The sequence below is a fragment of the Pan paniscus genome, chromosome X, assembly GCF_029289425.2.
Source record: "Pan paniscus chromosome X, NHGRI_mPanPan1-v2.0_pri, whole genome shotgun sequence".
In the NCBI taxonomy this organism is placed as follows: Eukaryota; Metazoa; Chordata; class Mammalia; order Primates; family Hominidae; genus Pan; species Pan paniscus.
Genome location: NC_073272.2, coordinates 26,261,400 through 26,281,553, shown reverse-complemented (window position 1 = coordinate 26,281,553; position 20,154 = coordinate 26,261,400). Strand labels below are relative to the sequence as shown.

Sequence of the window (20,154 nt, the reverse complement as noted above, 5' to 3'; positions counted from 1 at the left end):
CTCCCTACCCAGCTTTTATTCTTAGCAGAAAGCTGACTTCATCCAGGAAATGCTGTGTCACTAACTTCTCATAGTAAATTCATAACCAACATCTACCAAGCACCTACCATGTGTTATGCACTGTGCCATACGTTCTCAATCTCATCAATGCAACCATCCTATGATTAGCCACTAGCATTTCTATTTTGTAGATAAGGACACTGAAGTGTAGTGGGATTAAGTGATTTGCCCAGGCTCACACTGCTGGTAGGCATCAGAAATTAAGACTGGAGTACAAGTCTGTATATACTGCTTCTCATATTCCCAGAGATGATAATGCAGACTAACAAGTAGTGGTTTTCAGAAGCAGAATTATTTCATTGTAAGTAAGTGGAGTAGGTATCAATCTGATAGTTCTGAAATAATAAAACTAGATAAGCATTAGATTATACCATTTCCTGATTGTGTAACAGAATAAATTTAGACAAAACCTCAGCATTGCTAATAGAGACTATATTTGCTATAAAGAATTGCACTGGGGACAATGGTATACTATGTTAAACTGAAAAGAGCATAGGTTTAAAAGCTCAATCTTGCTTGTAATCCCAGCACTTTGAGAGGCCAAGGTGGGCAGATTACTTGAGGTCAGGAGTTCGAGACCAGCTTGGACAACATGGTGAAACCCCATTTCTACTAAAAATACAAAAAATTAGCCAGGCGTGGTGATGGGTGCCTGTTATCCCAGATACTTGGGAGGCTAAGGCAGGAGAATCACTTGAACCTGGAGGTGGAGGTTGCAGTGAGCCAAGATCACACCATGCACTCCAGCCTGGACGACAGAGGAACACTCTGTCTCCAAAAAATAAACAAACAAACAAACAAACAAACAAACCTCACTCTACCTGAATTTTAACCATGGCTTTGCCCCTAACTTTGCTTAGGTAAGAGACTTAAACTATCTAAGCTTTAGACTCTTCATCCAAGAAATGGAAACACTTAATGTGGACGCTGTGAGAATTACAGCTAACCACTATTGTGTTTAGCAGAGAGTGGCACACAAATGTAAGTTCCCTTGGCCTCATAAAAAGAATAATTTCTGGTTCCCTTTGGAAGAGGTGGCCAAGATGTTATACCAAAAACTAGCTGATGACTGGCATAGTCTCTTCCTTACTTGGGGCTTCTACTTTCTCATGTGTAAAATTGGGAAGATTACAGATGATCTCTGTATTAGTTTGTTCTCATGTGGCTAGAAAGAACTACCTGAGACTGAGTAATTTATGAAGGAAAGAGGTTTAATTGACTCACAGTCCACATGGCTCGGGAGGCCTCAGGAAACTTACAATCATGGCAGAGGCGAAGGGGAAGCAAGCACATCTTCACATGGTGGCAGGAGAGAGAGAAAGCGAAGGGAGAAGTGCTACACACTTTTAAACAACCAGATCTCATGAGAACTCACTCGCTATCATGAGAACAGCAAGGGGGAAATCTGCCCCCATGATCCAATCACCTCCCACCAGGCCCCACCACCAACACTGAAGACCATAACTCAACATGAGATTTGGGTGGAGACACAGAGCCAAACCACATCAGTCTCTAAGCTCAAGTTCCCACTGAATTAGTCTAAGAGGATAAGATTTTTGTTTGTCTCTCTATACAGTTATTTATCATACACTAACCTTGCCTACTAATATAAATTCTAAGAAAACTCTGGAGAGTAGTGCTAGGAGTAAACAGCCAAGGAAAAAAAGTGGAAGTCAAGAAAAAGGGGCCAGGCGCGGTGGCTCACGCCTGTAATCCCAGCACTTTGGGAGACCGAGGCGGGCAGATCACGAGGTCAGGAGATCGAGACCACGGTGAAACCCTGTCTCTACTAAAAATACAAAAAATTAGCCAGGTGCAGTAGCGGGCGCCTGCAGTCCCAGCTACTGGGGAGGCTGAGGCAGGAGAATGGCGTGAACCCGGAAGGAGGAGCTTGCAGTGAGCCGAGATCGCGCCACTCCACTCCAGCCTGGGCGACAGAGCAAGACTTTGTCAAAAAAAAAAAAAAAAGAAAAAGAAAAAGAGTATGCACATTTACATTTTGTTCTTCTCTTTGTGATCTCCATCCAGAAAGCCTCCAACAACATTTTGGATAAAGGACAATTGGGTTAACACCTTACCTGTTCCCAGAAACCACCCTTATTTCAAAAACCTTTAAGGGCGAGGTAGGGACAGCAGCAAAAAGATACCACAAAATTATATGATTCATCCTTCTGGCTAGCATACGTAAATTTATGTATTTGTCCCAGCTTCTCATTTATCTATGAGCTCCTCAAAGGCAATGAATATGCCTTGGCAATTTCCCAATGCTTCTTAGTTTCCATTTCATTCCAAATCCAGAACTTTCAACTAATGCTGATGGACTCCAGAATGACTTCGGTGTTAACCTTTGGCATCTCACTCACAGACTCTATCCCCTAAAGTGGTTCATAGCTCTTGGGCAAAAATTTCACCAGCTCTAACACTGTGGTTTTAACTCTGGAAGAATATTATTACACAATCGCCTGGGTAACCCAAAAGCACCAGCACCTAGACTCCTACCCGCAGCAATTGATTTAATTGGTTTATGTAGGGAGCAGGTGTCACTCATTTCAGGCGCTCCCCAGACAATTCTCATGAGCAGCCAGGACTGAGAACCATGGACTAGCATCTAATCATAGAAAATTCAATGAGGGTAAACAAATCAAAGAACTCCTCAAGCCCAGACAATGGCTATTAAGCATCCCCAATTTTTTATTTACCCATGTACTGTTGTCTTTATTTTCACCTTTGAGTTTTATTTCAGCCTCTTGGGAAACTGATCACAAACATCTTTGTACTCTGTAAGAGACTTTTCAGTGTCAGCTCTTTTTTTCCCTTTCACTTTCAGATGATCTTAAATGGGGAAGATAAAAACTAAACAAACTCGAGAAGGAAACGGCTGTGCTTCAGGATGTGGTAATGCTTGGGAGGCGGTGACAATGCACTCGATGGTCCTTTCCTCCAGTTTGTTTTGCTCACACACTGCGCCCAATCCCTCACCTACTTTCTCTGCTATAAAGAGGTGGTAAGACGATCAGGCGGGCAGACATGTGGCTCTACTACCTATTATACGTGTGAGTCATCTTCTTACCCGCTCAGAACTTCAGTTTCCTAATTGGTAAAATGGGCATGGCTGTTGTGAGAATTAGATGATATCCTGTTTTAGTTGGTAAGTACTCAGTAAGTGCTAGTCGAATCTATTGAATCTTTTTCAGGTGCCATATAAAGTCCTTTTTTGTTTGTTTGTTTGTTTTGAGACGGAGTCCCACTCCATCGCCCAAGCTGGAGTGCAGTGGCGCGACCTCGGTTCACTGCAACCTCTGCCTCCCGGGTTCAAGCGATTCTCCTGCCTCAGCCTCCTAAGTTGCTGGGATTACAGGCATGTGCCACCGCCTGGCTAATTTTTTTTTGTATTTTATTAGAGATGGGGTTTCACCATGTTTGCCAGACTGGTCTCAAACTGCTGATCTCAGGTGATCTGCCTGCCTCGGCCTCCCAAAGTGTTGGGATTATAGGTGTGAGTCACCGTGCCCAGCCAAGAGTCCATTTTAATTTCCTTCTCCAATAGCTTCACTGAAGTCAAGCTCAGGTCAAAGAAACAGGAATAGGAGTATGTAGGCCAGAGATAACACGGTAGAGAATATGTAAGGAGCTCTAACAAAAGAAGCAGTACCCTGGCCATGAAGGGCAATTTCTAGAGAACAGGAGACTCCCTGAGACAAGCAGCTTCCTCCCAGAAGAGTCTATTACAAATAAAGTGCTCACATGAGCACATCACATGACCAATGCAGGAATAGTAATACAGCAATAACCACTTTGCTTTCTATTTAACAGCAGAATCAGGAGGAGAAATTAACCAAAGTTATACAAAATCCACAGGCTGGTATTAAGAAATATCTGCTAGCAAGCTTAAGGAAACATTATACCCTACTAGGACAGATCCAAGAAAAGGTTCAGATAGAAGCCTGAGTGTTCTCTGGTCTATGAAAATGTAACAATTGTGGGAAAATATATGTAAGTTACAAATTTCAAAAGGCCCTACTGTTTTCTGGCCAGCAACACATGGCAAAATATTTAACTTCATGGTGTGGGAAAATGTTAGAGAGATGATAATTTCTTCCCAACAGTGAGACTATTATATACTGACCTCCATGCCCTGGTAAGAGAGAAAGCAACACTGGTACAACTCAAATGGTTAAGGAGAATCATAGATCAAGTCCAAGAATGAAAATAAAATCACAACTGTTTAGGTGACCCTTAGGGAAATAACATACCACTGAGTTAGAACCCTAAGTATTCAATTAGAGGGAATATAAATGCTGACCTGTGCAAATGTAATAGTTTACTACAATTTTTCTGCCATTCATTATGGCAAAAGGTTTAATCTCAGAGTTAAGATGAGACAATGACCAGGAACGGGGTTCTCCTTGAGGGATATGAAGGACATCCACCATGGGTCACAATCAAACCCAGCTCTCCCATGAAGGCAAGTATAGCGTAAACTAGCCTTCCTGCCATAAAAGCGAAATAGGCTAACTGAAGATACTTCAGTGCTAGTTTTTCCTTTGTTTGTTTGTTTGTGACAGAGTCTCATTCTATCACCCAGGCTGGAGTGCAGTGGCACGATCTCGGCTCACTGCAACCTCCACCTCCCAGGTTCAAACGATTCTCCTGCCTCAGCCTCCTGAGTAGCTGGGACTACAGATATTAGCCACCACTCCCAGCTGATTTTTTGTATTGTATTGTATTTTTTTTTAGTAGATATGGGGTTTCACCATGTTGGCCAGGCTGGTCTCGAACTCCTGACCTCAAGTGATTCACCCACCTTGGCCTCCCAAAGTGCTGAGATTACAGGCGTGAGCCACCATGCCCGGCCTCAATGCCAGTTTCAATGCCAAGTACATGGCAAAGATGTAAACCCTAGAACACCACGTAACCCACCCACAGTTCCCTTAGCACACTTTTGATGATATGCTATTCAAGGTGCACAATGACTAATTTATCAAGAAGAATTAGTACACAAGAAAAGCAGAATTATTTAAAATGTAAAGTAATAAATAAGGAACTGCCCTCACCAAATTTCAACATAAATTACAAAGTTAAAATGTGATATTTAGTTAAAATCAGAAAAGTTGCCATGTTGACTAGAATCCACAAATACGAACTACTCTGAGAGCTTAGCATATGATCAAAGAGAAACGGCCAAGATAAAAGAGAAACAGCCAAGTTTCAAGAGAAAAACTTGAGGTCTTAATAATTGTTGGGCAACTTGACAGCAGAACAGGGTAAAAATGAGTTAGCTACAAAGGCTCATCAGAAAATGGCAATAGATTCCAGAGAGATTTAATAACTACTTACAAACTCTGCTATGGGTGACAAATCTGACCATGATAAAAGCACCGTAAATGATATAGGTAACACTGAGCATATGAAAACTCAGACTGTGCACTAGATAAAAAGGAAACCAACATACAGTGTTAACACATGTAAATATATGGGCAAAAGCAGGAAGGGCTATCACAAAAAAACAGATGAATTACCCATATTACAGGTAATATAGCAATTCTTTCCAAATGTCTTCAGTTTTATACTTTGATAATTACTTTGCCAAAGGAAACGATATTTACACAGCACAAGAGCTTACTATGCCAAATATACACAGGAATTTATGCAAATGATAAAAACTTCAGATTCTGGTTACAAAATGGCCAATGGCACTTTACACAGAACAAAAAGCAGACAAAAAACCCAAGCAGAGGAAAAAGCACTTTTCATTCCTATGTTACCTATGATGCAATTAAAATCATAAAACCTCATTTTGGCAGGGCTACGGAGAAACTGATACAGATAAACTTTGCTGACAGCCCTGGATAAATTAAACCTATAAACTGTCAACAGCCTTCATATGGTAATTCCACTCTGAGGCAGATATCCTATAGGTAAACCACCCGATTACCTGGAAAAGCCTTCACTACCCCAAAAGTCACACTCCAGATAGTCAAACTTTATTGTTACTAGCATACAGGAGAAACAGAGCTTTACCACTTAAATGGAAATTAAGACCAATCACTGCTCAGTTCTTTAAAGAGGGAACTGATTTGTCTTAGAACAGGGAACAAGAAACTTTCTGTACAGGACCAGATAGTAAACATTTTTGGCTTTGTGGGCCATATAGTCTCTGTCAATACTCAATTTCTGCTGTTGTGGATGGACAAAAGCCACAAACAATATGTGATGAATGAGCATGGCTGTGTTCCAGTAAAACTTTATTTACAAAAACAGGAGTTGTCAAAACCCGCAGTGTGCAACACAAAGAATGAGCCCTAATGTAAACTATGGACTTTAGGTGATAATGATGGGTCAATGCTGGTTCATCAATTATAACAAATGTCCCACACTGGTGCAGGATACTGATGGCGGCAGAGACTGTGTTTGGGGGTGGGGAGGGGTTCTGTGGGCACTCTGTACTTCCGCTCAATTTTGCCGTAAACCTAAAACTGCCTCTCAGTATCTGTGGGGGATTGGTTCCTGGACACCCTTGGATATCAAAATCCATGGATACTCAAGTCTCTTACATAAAATGGCCTAGAGTATTTGCATATGACCTATGCACATCCTTCCATATACTTTAAATTATCTCTAGACTAGTTACAAGGCCTACACATCATTTCATTTACATGGATTCAACATAGTATTCAAGGTGAGGCAAATTCAAATTTTGCTTTTTGGAAATTTGTGGAATTTTTTTTCTGAATATTTTCTATCTGAGGTTGATTGAATCCATGGATGTGGAACCCACAGATATGGAGGACGAACTGTACTCTTTTTAAAAAACAGTCTATTAATTAGAAAAAAAAAAACAGGTGGCCAGCCCTCAGGCTATAGGTTGACATTCTTAGACCAGGGTATTCCTAAAATAAAAGGATTTGCCCAACTCTAAAATCAGATTACCATGGAAGTAAAATAATGGAATGCCTATACATATACAGGAAAAGAAAAAGCAGTGATATTTTCAGATTCCATCCAGTAACAAAACCAAGGTTTCCCAAACCTTGCCAACAGTCTGATCAATTTTCCAAAAGCTTAATGGGAGGAAACCACCCAACCATCAATAGATCAGTAACTGCAGCTGTCTCCACTTTCAAAAGCACACAAAACATAAGTGCTACAAAGACAGTGAGGCCAAAGCTATGACTTTGGTGCCTGAGAGCTGCCCCAGAGCCAGATAAACCACGCCATGTTAAAATGCAGCCTTATCAGATCTTAAAGGCCCAAAAAGCCCTCACTTCCTCCCTTCTTTCCTTCCTTTCCTCCTTCCGTCTCCTACCTTTCCTCCCTTCTTTCCTTCCCTTTCTACTTCCCTCCCTCCTTCTTTTATTGAGACATGGTCTTGCTCTATTGTCCAGGCTGCAGTGCAGTGACGCGATCCCAGCTCACTGCAGCCTCAACTTCCCAGGCTCAAGCGATCCTCCCATCTCAGCTTCCCATGTAGCCGGGACCACAGGGGTGCACCACTATGCCTGGATAATTTTTTAATTTTTTTGTAGAGACAGGGGTCTCACTGTGTTGCCCGAGCTGGTCTCAAACTCCTGGACTCAAGCAATCCTCCTGCCTCAGCCTCTCAAAATGCTGGGATTAGCCACAGTGCCTGGACCAATTCTTTCTTTAAATTTAAAAACTGGTCAAGATGCAATAAGCCAAGTTAGATATCTTTACCTTCAACTAAATTTTTCTCTTCCCCTTTAATTCTGAATAGTTGATCCCTTTCTCCAAACAGGTTGGTCTAATTCTTGGTGACACCTTGTAGCAGAAAAACTACTGCTTACAGGGAAAAAAAAAAAAAAATCTGTCATTTACATATGTAAAGGTACAAAATAAACACACTCGGAAGCAGAACGAGATTGTTTTTCCCTTTTCCTAACATAATTTTTTTAAAAACCTTTCCATTTTCCCCAAGAACGCAATCACTGTTGTCCCCAGTGGTGATCAGGCTTCAAGGAGCAAAATGACTTAAAAAGCCAAGACTTTGCGAAAGGGAGTCATTTGGAACCAAAGTATCTCCAAAGTATCTTAAAATATGTTCTAAAGGAAAAGAAGATGGCTGGGCCCTTAAACTTTAAGAATAGTAAGAATGTGGAAACTGGCCGCTACCTTCTAAGAGCTAAAGGCTCTGAGGTTCACAGAGCCGGTGTGATTATGACAGAAATCAAAATATTTAGTTTTGTGAAAAGACGGCAGGGCTATCAGCAATCTGCTTTCTGGTGGTTTTGAGAGATGCTATATTTACACATGGGGACACTATGGAAGTTTAAACTTGGCTGGGCACAGTGGCTCACGTCTGTAATCCCAACACTTTGGGAGGCAGAGGTGGGTGGATCACCTGAAGTCAGGAGTTCGAGACCAGCCTGGCCAAGACGGTGAAACCCCGTCTCTGCTAAAAATACAAAAATTAGCCGGGCGTGGTGGCGCATGCCTGTAATCCCAGGTACTCGGGAGGCTGAGGCACGAGAACTGCTTGAACCTGGGAGGCGGAGGTTGCAGTGAGCCGAGATGGTGCCACTGCACTCTAGCCTGGGCGACAGAGTGAGACTCCGTCTCAAAATAAATAAATAAATAAATAAATAAATAAATAAATAAATAAATAAAATAAACTTATATAACTGACTAAATGAAAGTGGCATAATGTTTAATAACCTCGATATGGAGTCAGGCATGCCATCAGTAATTGCCATTTATGGAGCACCTGCTCTGTGCAGAGCAAGCTGAGCTGAGGAAGCTGTAAGAGGTTACAAAAAAGAGGTGAGTGCCTGCCCTTTGGAAAGAGACAATTGAGGATAAAATCTAAGAAAAGGAGGCAGGAGCAAAATCTCTTTAATGCAAGTGTGGCTGTGCAAAAGTAACTGGAAAATCAAACAAATGGGAGGTCAGTCTGCAGGGAGGGGAGAAAAGTGGTTAATATGGGAACCAGAAGCCGACAGGGCGAGACTGAAAGATGAAAAGCAAGTCCAAAAGAAAATGTGAATCATTTCCTACCAACTCATTCAACATTCAGAAGGTTCTATCTTTATGCCATAATAGTCCAAGTTCTCCTTTTCTTATATAATTAAGAGAATTTTTAATTTATCACAACTGCTTAAGGGAAAGAGAACTCAAATTTGTGCAAATATAACAAGGAGCCACCATAACATTAACTACCAGTCAAAAACAATACATTGATCCAAAAATCCAGAGAGGTTTATAGAAAAAAATATGGAACAAGACATGTGAAAGTTATATTTAAGGAAATAAATTCAGGCCAGGCACGGTGACTCATGCCTGTAATCTCAGCACTTTGGGAGGCAGAGGCAGGTAGATCACCTAAGGTCAGGAGTTCGAGACCAGCCTGGGCAATAGGGCAAAACCCCGTCTCTACTAAAAATACAAAAATAAGCCAGGCGTGGTGGCAGACACCTGTAATCCCAGCTACTCGGGAGGCTGAGGCAGGAGAATCACCTGAACCCGGGAGGCAGAGGTTGCAGTGAGCCAAGACCAAGCCGTTGCACTTTGACCTAGGTGACAGAGTGAGACTCTGTCTCAAATAAGTAAATAAATAAATAAATAAATAAATTCAACAAATGTGTGGTTGGTTTTTTTGGGTTTTTTTTGTTTGTTTGTTTTGTTTTTTGAGACGGAGTCTCACTCTAGCCAGGCTGGAGTGCAGTGGCGCAATCTTGGCCCACTGCAACCTCCACTTCCCAGGTTCAAGTAATTCTCCTGCCTCAGCCTCCCGAGTACCTGGGACTATAGGCGCCCACCACCATGCCTGGCTAATTTTTGTATTTTTAGTAGAGACGGGGTTTCACCATGTTGGCCAGGATGGTCTCAATCTCTTGACCTCGTGATCCACCCACCTCGGCCTCCCAAAGTGCTGGGATTACAGGCGTGAGCCACTGCACCCAGCCAATAAATGTTTATTCTGAACATTAAAATGTGATGTTTTCATTGCTCCCAATAAGGAATTAACATATATTATCTGAAGCCACACTGTCCAATATAAATATGTGAGCCAGGCCAGGGGCTGTGGCTCATGCCTGTAATCCTAGCACTTTGGGAGGCTGAGGTGGGCGGGTCACCTGAGGTCAAGAGTTCAAGACCAGCCTGACCAACATGGAGAAACCCCATCTCTACTAAAAATACAAAATTAGCTGGGCATGTAGGCGCATGCCTGTAATCCCAGCTACTTGGGAGGCTGAGGCAGGAGAATCACTTGAACCTGGGAGGCGGAGGTTGCGGTGAGCCCAGATCGCACCATTGCACTCCAGCCTGGGCAACATGAGCAAAAACTCCGTCTCACAAAAAAAAAAAAAAAAGAAGAAAGAAATATGTAAGCCATATATATAATTTAAAATTTCCTAGTAGCCACATTAACATAAAAAAGAAATAAAGTTTTTGATACTATTCCATTTAACCCAACATATCTAAAATATTACCATTTCAACATGCAATCAATATAAGATGTACTGATATTTTACTATTTTTATATTAAGTCTTTGAAATCCAGTGTGTATTTTATACTGAAAGCACATCTCAATTCAGAGGCTAAATTTCTATCAGAAATAATTGACCTATAAAGAGATTTCCTAAAATTTACAGGTGATAAAGTGGATTCCATATCCAAGTTATTCTACACAGATGTAAAAATTAACTGCATCAAGTATCCATTTTAAATTTAAATTAAGTCAATTCAGTTTTTCGGCCACACTAGCCACATTTCAAGTGCTCAAAGGTCTCGTGGCTGACAAGTGGTGACCCATATGGGACAAAGGTCTATAGAAATAAAGTAATAACTATAAAGATAACCACTAGAACCAAAAATTCAAGCCTAGTTATTTATTAAAATAAATATGGCAAAACAAAGCAAATATATAACATAGGAAAACTGAGGTATTAAAAACAGAAAGCAACAGAAAATTACAAATGCTTATCATTACAGATGACAGATCTATCATATCAGTAAGTATAAATAGGTTAAACTTACCACATGAAAAAGATTGATTCACAAAGCAAAACCCAACTTTACACTACATTTAGAGACATATTTAGAGCGAAGTAATTCAGAAAAACTGAAAATAAAAGGATGGCAATGCTATCCCAGGAAATGTAAACAAGAAAATAGGGAACTAGATCTCAATGTCAAATAAGGACGAATCCAGGCCAAAAAGCCTTCAACTAGTAAAAGGGCAGCACTCTAATGCTAACGGGTATATCTCACAATGAGGACGTGAGTTAATAAGCATCAAACATAACACTGATAGTCATAAAGCAAAAACAATAGGAGCTATATGGAGAAAGAGAATCATTATTAGGAGACTTTAACTTCTCTTGTGTTTGATCCATGACAAATCAGGTGGATAAAAAAAGTAAAGTTACACAAAACCTAAATAACATAATATTGCAGAGCTGACATATCACACTCTGCAACCTGAGAAGAGAGTATAACCTTCTTTTCGCTGCCCAAGGAACATTCACAGAAAACAACCATATAATGAGCTTCAAAGTTAACATCAATAAATTAGAGAATAATTCAGACAACATTCTGTAATCACAGTGCAACAAAACCAGACATAAATAAAATTAAAATGCAGAATGCACCTTCACTGGAAATTTTTAACTCCTCCAAACAACTCTTCATTCATAGGAAAATAAAAACCTGAAGACACAGAAGAGCTAAGAGAAAAAAGACCAAATACACACATCAGCTGCTAAAGCAGTGCTCAGAGGAATAACTAACCTTAAACACTGAAATAAACAAGACAAAGAAGAAAGCATTTAATTTTTTTTATTATACTTTAAGTTCTGGGGTACATGTGCAGAACGTGCAGGTTTGTTACATAGGTATACACGTGCCATGGTGGTTTGCTGCACCCATCAACTTGTCATCTACATTAGGTATTTCTCCTAATGCTATCTCTCCCCTAGCCCCCCAACCTCCCGACAGGCCCTGGTGTGTGATGTTCCCCTTCCCGTGTCCATGTGTTCTCATTGTTCAACTCCCACTTATGAGTGAGAACAGAAAGCACCTAATTTTTAAAAGAACAAAATAAACCTGAGACCAGAAGGAATTATTAAAGTCAAATCAGACAATAAACTAGATAACAAAAGTCATAAAACTAATAAATTCAACCCAATAAATCATCAACTAACCTACTCAAGAAGAAGGGGGGGGACAAATGTCACAGGGAAAATTAAGACTGTTCAGTGACAACTATCTCAGCTATCCAAACTGACTTAAAAACCTCAATGAGTAGGATAATTTTCTTTTTTTCTTTTCTTTTTTTTTTTTTTTTGAGATGCCGTTTCACTCTTGTCACCCAGGCTGGAGTACAAGGGCATGATCTTGGCTCACTGCAACCTCCGCCTCCTGGGTTCAAGCAATTCTCCTGCCTCAGCCTCCCCAGTAGCTGGGATTACAGGCACCCACCACTATGCCCAGCTAATTTTTGTATTTTTAGTAGAGACGAGGTTTCACCATGTTGGCCAGGCTGGTCTCAAACTCCCGACCCCATGTGATCCACCTGCCTTGGCCTCCCAAAGTGCTGGGATTACAGGCATGAGCCATCGCGCCTAGCCAAGTAGGATAATTTTCAAGAAAAATATATCAAAATGGACTCTAGAAGAGACAGAAAATCTACAGAGATCAATAACACAGAATAGAGAAAGCTATCAGAGAGCAAAACTCCCCAAAACATACAGGCTTAAACACTTTCATATGAAGTTCTACCAAATCTTTAAAAAACAGATAATTCAAAAGATAAATTAGTCTTAGCATAGGAAAAGAAAAAAATTTATCTTTTTGAAAACAAAAATTTATCTTTTTGAAACAAGCATGACTTTGATCAGAAAATCTAACAGACCACACATACAACATCTACAGACAAATAGCAAATGGATATCAATAAAACAAACCCAGGAGTTCATCATTCTATTCTCTCTACTTCTGTAAATGTTTAAGGTCTAGAGATCTAATGCACAACATGAAGAATATATAATAGATAATAAAATTGTACTGTATATGGGATTCATGCTAAATGAGTAGATTTTAGCTGACCTTGCCACAAAAATAAAAAAGGGTAACTATGTGAGATGATAGATATGTTAATTTCACTGTAGTAACCTTTTAACTATATGTATCCCATAACATCATGTTGTATACCTTAATTATACACAATAAAATTTATATATGTATTTACCTATACATGTACATCCCCCAGGCTGGAGTGCAGTGGCAGAAACACAGCTCACTGCAGCTTCAATTTGGGCTCAAGCCACCCTCCTGTCTCAGCCTCCTGAGTAGCTAAGACCCCAGGTGTGCGATACCACCACTCCTGGCTAATCTTATTTATTTATTATTATTATTTTTTTTAGAGACAGGATCTCACTATGTTGCCCAGGGCTGGCCTCAAACTCCTGGTCTCAAGCCATCCTCTGTCTTGGCCTCTCAAAGCACTGGAATTACAGGCACCCAGCTAAGTTTTTTTTTTTTAATTTCCACAATAAAAAACTAAAATAAAGACATCTTTACTCAAGGAGAAAAAAATTCTATCTAGATATATCATTTTTTTTTTTACCTATCAAAAGTTTGACAACAATGTGGTGAAGGCATAGGAAAATAGGTACTCTCAGAAACTTCTAGCGAGGGGGAAAACAAACAACCTTTATGGAAAGCAATTTGACAATGTTCGTCAAAATTACAAATGCACATACCTGCTGATGTAGCAATCTCACGTTTAGGAATCTGTCCTACAGATACACGCGGACATGCATGAAATGACAATGCATATAATAATTCACTGGAGGGCAGGTTGCCATAGCAAAGTCTAGAAACAACCTATTAATTGTAGCCATCAATAGGGAAAGTTGCTAATAAATTCTGGTACATTCATATAACCAAATTCTCAGAAGCCATAAAAAAGAAAAACAAAGTTCTGCAGGTACAGATATACAAAAGTCTGTCTCTAAGGTATTAAGCTCAAAAAACAAGGAACAGACAAAGCTATAAACTGCCATTTGTGCGAAAAAAGGGGAGGCCAGTGGGCACAAGTGGGAAGCAGGCTTTTCTGTGTCCTTTTGAACCCTCTGAATTTGGAACCATGTGACTGTAATCTTAGGCCCAAAAGAAAAATCTCATTTTAAAAAATGCCACCCTTTGGAATGTACTATTGCCATAATAAATTAAAAATCCATTTAGAACACTTGTTATTCTTGCTATATTTGCTAACTGTGTGGCAGGCTATATTTCAAGTCAAGATGGAGTTCAAGAAACTTTCATTATTTTAAAAAGCATAGAGAAAAATACTGCACATAGATGAAAGGGGGCCAGCAGATCAGACAGAAGATCATCTGATTAATGGTGCTTAACCCTGGATATGCTTTAGAATGACAGGGGGATCTCCTAAAAATACCAGTGCTCCGCTCTCCACCCCCAGCACCCCCAGACCATTTACAACAAAAATTCAGAGTATGAGGCCCTGGCCTGAAAACCACTCAAGTAAACACTTCCAAGCAGTGATTCAACAGAAGTCCAGGGGACATTTTGCTCCCCCAGGGGACATTTGGCAATGACTGGAGACATGTTTGGTTGTCACGACTTGGAGTGGGAGGTGCTCATGGCATCTAGTGGGTAGAGGCCAGGGATGTAGCTCAACTTCCCACAGTGCACAAGACAGCTCCTACCAAAATTACCTGGCCTGAAATGGCAAGAGTGCTGAGGCTCAGGAACCCCTGCTTTAAAATAAAAGCACAGCTTCTGAAGTAACAACAAGTTTTAGCCTCCACTTTTGAACATAGCAAATAATCTCCTTATTTACTGATGTGCAGTACATCCACATAAGAAAGCCTATTTACCAAGGTTGTAACAAATTGTGTATATCCTGTGTATCTCCTTTCTCTGGTCCCTGTCTAGTTACTCTAGTCAAAATGTACGTCCCATTTGTAAAGTACCCATGGAGAAAGGCATCAAGTTCATAAACTAGCAGCCTGTGGGCCAACTTGATCCATCCATCTATTTTGTTTATGCCAAAGTTCTCTTGAAATATACTGAATTGGTGCCAATCAGCTGCCCCTTTGGAGCTAGCTATATACCAGGAATTTATCACGGTCCTCAACTCGTTGGCTTCATTCACTTATCCACTGCCCACTACCTGGTGCTTTAAGTGTCTGAGTTGGCCCTCTCCTGCAGTTTTCTGTAATCATACAGGGGCATGAAGCCTCTTCACTCCTCCTCTCTCCTCACCTTAAAAATATCCCACACCCATTCTGAATTCTCCAACTCCCACATCAATTGCCAAAATAGAACTGCTATCAAGAGACAGAACTAAGAGAAAAGTAGAAGTAGAGATGGCCTTTTTGCAACAACTCCCGTCTTTTAGTTGTCCTGTCATTAAAGATAGGCTGATTAGCACCTGATTCATCTCTGGGTGTTACAAACTAGCCTTGTCACTTCTAGCAAATTCCACTACAACTATATCTAGCACTTCTGTGCGCTTCCTTATAAGGAAAACCTTAAATTATTATGCTTCTCTCATGACCTTAGTAAATCCCTCCACCCCTCCCAAAATAGGTCAGAAGACTTTTATAGGAAATATCTATCAAAAGATTTGGTAGTTTTCTTTTAGAAAGTTCATGCCTCTTCCTTTGAAATCACAATCGTATAGTGGTGAGCTGTGCTTTTAAAGATCGCCTGATACAATCTACTCATTTTATTAATGAAGAAAATGAACCCCAAGTGAGGTTTGGTCACTTAGTCAAGGCCACATTCTGAGCTAGTGGCAGAGCCAGAATTAGAACATTTGTTTCCAGATACTGGCCTCACAGGTTTTCCATGATAACACTATCCTCCACTGTGGTTTTCCTACTCACATAACATCCTTACCAAAATACCTATTAACACGGGTAGACACTAGCTGCTATGGAAATCAACTAACCAAAATTTTGGCTGGCTATTGGAGCTATCACTTAAACTTTGAGGGTGGAAAGAACTGGGAGTTTCTGGATTCCCTTTGTTCCTTTTATTGTGAATTATCCTGTTTCAGTTTACACTAATGAAAGGCTGATACCTTCAGAATCTTCCCTAAACCATAAAGATGGAAAACTTGCCTATATTTATAGCAATAGCAACATTTTCTAAACTCTAAAGTCAGAAACTGCCTCAAACCTCTACAATTCTCGAGATAGTAACTAAAACTACCAATAGCTTTTGGGAGTGAAGTTTTAAGATGCAGAGATCAACGTGTCATTGAACTTTGACTTTCATCATCATTCTCTGGCAAATTGGCTTCTAAAATTTTAATTTGGTCTCAACTTTAACCTATTCCTCTCTTCCTATCCTAGCTTTTTTTTTTAAAAAAAAAAGTATGGACATCACTTTTTGCATATCAGGTCTTCCTCAAATGTTCTACCTACTCTGCGCTTTAGTTTTTATGCCCAACTGACACTATCACTGACACCCTTGACATTTACATAAAATTCATTAAATGAACAGACACCCTACGATTTCCCCTGGAGAGCTTAGAACATCTTTGCTACTGGATTTGATTTTCCTCCAGGGATGCTGAGTTCCATTCTGATACCTCAATGCATGCGTTTTACTTTTAGGTGTTTCACAACCAGCTCCTTCGTTTTCTGGGGAAACAAGATTCAGTTAACAGAAGGTGGTGGAATCTATTCCCATCTCAGCTAGGCCTGAGGCAGGCTGGGAACCCGAATCTTCTTTGGTCCCACCTCAATCCGTGAAAGCCGCCCACCAGCCCACCGGACAGGGAGAATGTGGGTGGGACACCAATGGAGAAGAGAAACGAAAGGTGCTGGCACTAAAGCCAGAGTTGTATTAGACCCTGCTCTGATGCTAGGAACCCAGGCGTCCGCTCTTCCCAAGCATCTAAGGCGTCTGCAGGCCAGGCCTCTAACTGATTTAACATAACCTGATGAAGACAACAGTTCGAGTCCTGCCACTCCAGCCACACAGCAACACCTTAGAGCAGAAAAGGAACAAAATGCCGTTGCATAATTTATTCAACCTCAAGGTATTTCTAAACAGTTCTTACCCAACCAAAAAAAAAAAATTCTAAAAATAAAAACATTAAAAAGCCACCCACATCTCATTCTGAAGTTTTAAGGGCTGTGAGGTTTGTGTCAAGCAGATTTGAAGCTAACGACGGCAGGTTTGGGGAGTCTCGCCTGCGATGAGGGTCCTGCAATGAGACGCCGTTTCTGTGTCTCCGGTTAAGTCCCAGGCTGGGTGCGAGGGGGCCAGGCCCTGCCCCTCCGCGCCCCGAAATCCGAGCCCCAGGAGAGCCCCCCGGATATCCCCTAGCCCCGCCTGCGGTTCCCACAGACTTTACCCCGAAGCTGCGGAGATCCGGGGTGGCAGCCCGAATGGCGGCGGCCCCGGGCCCATGGGGACCCTTGGCCCCGTACTCACCGAAGTCCAGGAATTGTTTGATGGAGAGCGGCGACGGCGAAAAGCGCGAGTAGCGCTCGATCTGCTTGGGCACCGGCTGCTTCAGCAGCCACCGGAACAGCCGCATCCTCGCCGGGGCGGCGCACAGACCCGCCTAGACGCCCAGGTGGCCGCAAGGGCTGGCGCAGCCAAGCCGCACGGATAGGGCACGTTTGCGAAGCACGCACCCCGGCCTCGATCTCGGCCTCGGCGCCGCCGGTGCAGCCGCCGCAGCAGCAGCAGCAGCTCCAGGACCGCGGCGGGCCGCCCGCGGCTTCCCTAGGCTCCGCCTCGCTGGGCGGAGTCGGTTGCTGCACGTACGCGGCGCGCGAGGGGAGGCGAGGAGCGCGAGGGGCACGCGGCCGCGCGCGCCCTCCACTGATTGGCCGCCGCTGCCTCTGTGGCGTTTGTGTTTTGTCCGGGCGCGGCGCCAGAGACCCCCTCCCTGGCTCGTGGGACTCAGCCCAGCCCAGCAAGTGCAGCCGCTCTCAGCTCCGCCTCTGGCTGCGTTCTCCGCTGCCGAAAGGTAGCCGAGGTGCCCGCGGACCGGGAAGAGGCCAGGAGCCCGGAATCCGATCCTCCGCGCTGCTCAAGACCCTTCTCAACCGCAGGCGCCTTTTCCGGGAGGAGGACTTGCAGTTCGCTGCATCTTGACACTTAGATTTTACAGCCTAACTAGACTGACTCTGTTTCGTGGACCAACCCCACCCCCACCTCCCTGCCTGACTCCCAAGAGAACACCTTTGGAACACCTCTGGACTGGATTGTTAGGTCTCTGATTCTCTTTTTCGTGGTTCCTTTCCCCTCCTTCCCGCACAAGATTAAGTCACTGATTGCATTTCATGTCCCCCCACCACCACCGTTGGACGGGATCCATTGTGAGGTCAAGGGTCAATAACACCCCCTACCTCCCCAATGCCAGTGGACAGGATAATTGCAAGGTCACTGACTCTGTTTCATACCCCCACACCCCACTACTACCATTGGAAAGGATCAAATGTAAGGTCACTGGCACTTTCTTTCATACCCCTTCTCTACACCACCACCATAGGACAGCCCCCTTCACGCTTCACCACCACTTTTGGACAGGAGTCTATGCTTACACAGTGTTGGGTATTCTTTATCTCAAGTGAACTTGAGAGCCTGGCATGGTGACATGCACCTATAGTCCCAACGACCCTGCAGGCGGAGGTGGGAGGATCACGTGAGCCCAAAAGTTCAAGATCTGCCTAGGCAACATACCCAGACCCCCCTCTTAAAAAAAAAAAAAGTGAACTTGAACTCAGGGCTCAGTATATGAAATTGTTATTTCCTATTATGAGTGAATAAAGTACAGCTTGCTTTAGCCATTTCCACCAAACCTTGGCTTTTTTTTTTTTTTGGCAATATGTAAACATAAACATATGTAATTAAAAGGACAGGAAGAATGTTCTTTAAGGAAAGGTACAAATGTGACTGGAAGCCACTCCTTGGGTCTCTGATTGGACTAGTTTTCTCACTGAATGAGATTATTGGTGGGTAACTATTTAGCTTTTGTGCCATCAGTGGACGTTTATGCAGCCAATTCTTCGCTTAATAAAATAGTTGCATCTCTACTCTGAATGTAAAGAAAAGTAACATACACAGTAAAAGACCTCGGCCAGGTGCGGTGGCTCACGCCTGTAATCCCAGCACTTTGGGAGGCCGAGGCGGGCGGATCACGAGGTCAGGAAATCGAGACCATCCTGGCTAACATGGTGAAACCCCAGCTCTACTAAAAGTACGAAAAATTAGCCGGGCGTGGTGGCGGGCCCCTGTAGCCCCAGCTACTCAGGAGGCTGGGGCAGGAGAATGGCATGAACCTGGGAGGCGGAGCTTGCAGTGAGCCGAGATCGTGCCACTGCACTCCAGCCTGGGCGACAGAGCAAGACTCCTTCTCAAAAAAAAAAGACATCCAGTGGTCTTCTAGACTTTTGGATTTTCAAGAACATCTTGGTCATCTTCATCTTGGTAGAAGTATGTAGACTACCATGTCTTTTCCATTCAAATTAAATCAAAGCATTAAAAAAGACATACTAACAACTTATTTAACCAGGAGCTTTACCAGAAGAGCTAAGTAATCCAGTTAGTGTGCATGGGCAGACAAAGAGAAGACCAGTGGCCTGTGGTTCCTAAAGTGACTTTCAGGTGCTACCTGGAAGTGGAGCGATAATTGGTGGCAGCTGTCAGTGAGCAGGAAGAAGCTGGATGTTTCTGGAGAGGGAGATTTTCTCAGCCTAAGCAACAAAGCGCTGATCTTTCTGAGCTTGCAAATCGCTTGTTTCACTTCTTCCTTTTCCACTGCACAAAATGCTACTTAAAATCCATTCTGTTGATTTGATTATTTAAACTTTCATGTGCCTAATTTTATTTCTGCTTTTCCAAAAGGTGACAAAGTCCTAGAAGTTGGGAACAATATGAAAGAGCCCGATATAATGTAAAATGTGCTTAGACAAGGCTAAGGTCACCTAGCCTGTCTGCGTCACGCTTATTTTTATGTCAGATTAAGATACCTGATTTATCTCCCTGGCATTTGTGACAGTCAAATGAAATAAACCATATGTAATATAAATACAAGGTACTGTACCTCTTGTGTACAGCAATGCATATATTTTTACCTA

General features: G+C 42.3%; 1 protein-coding gene across 2 annotated transcripts in view; it reads right to left on the bottom strand.

Moving 5' to 3' along the window:
* Positions 1 to 18,322, bottom strand: part of PDK3 (pyruvate dehydrogenase kinase 3) — an 85,707-nt gene extending 67,385 nt beyond the window's left edge. For both annotated transcript variants that reach the window (XR_008622894.2, XM_003819583.4), the window contains exon 1: positions 17,498 to 18,322. Coding sequence is in view for 1 of the 2 variants with exons in the window: in XM_003819583.4 (XP_003819631.1) it covers positions 17,498 to 17,603 (106 nt within the window). In the remaining variant the exon portion in view is untranslated. The remainder of the gene's footprint in view (positions 1 to 17,497) is intronic.
* Between the last annotated feature and the right edge of the window lie 1,832 nt (positions 18,323 to 20,154).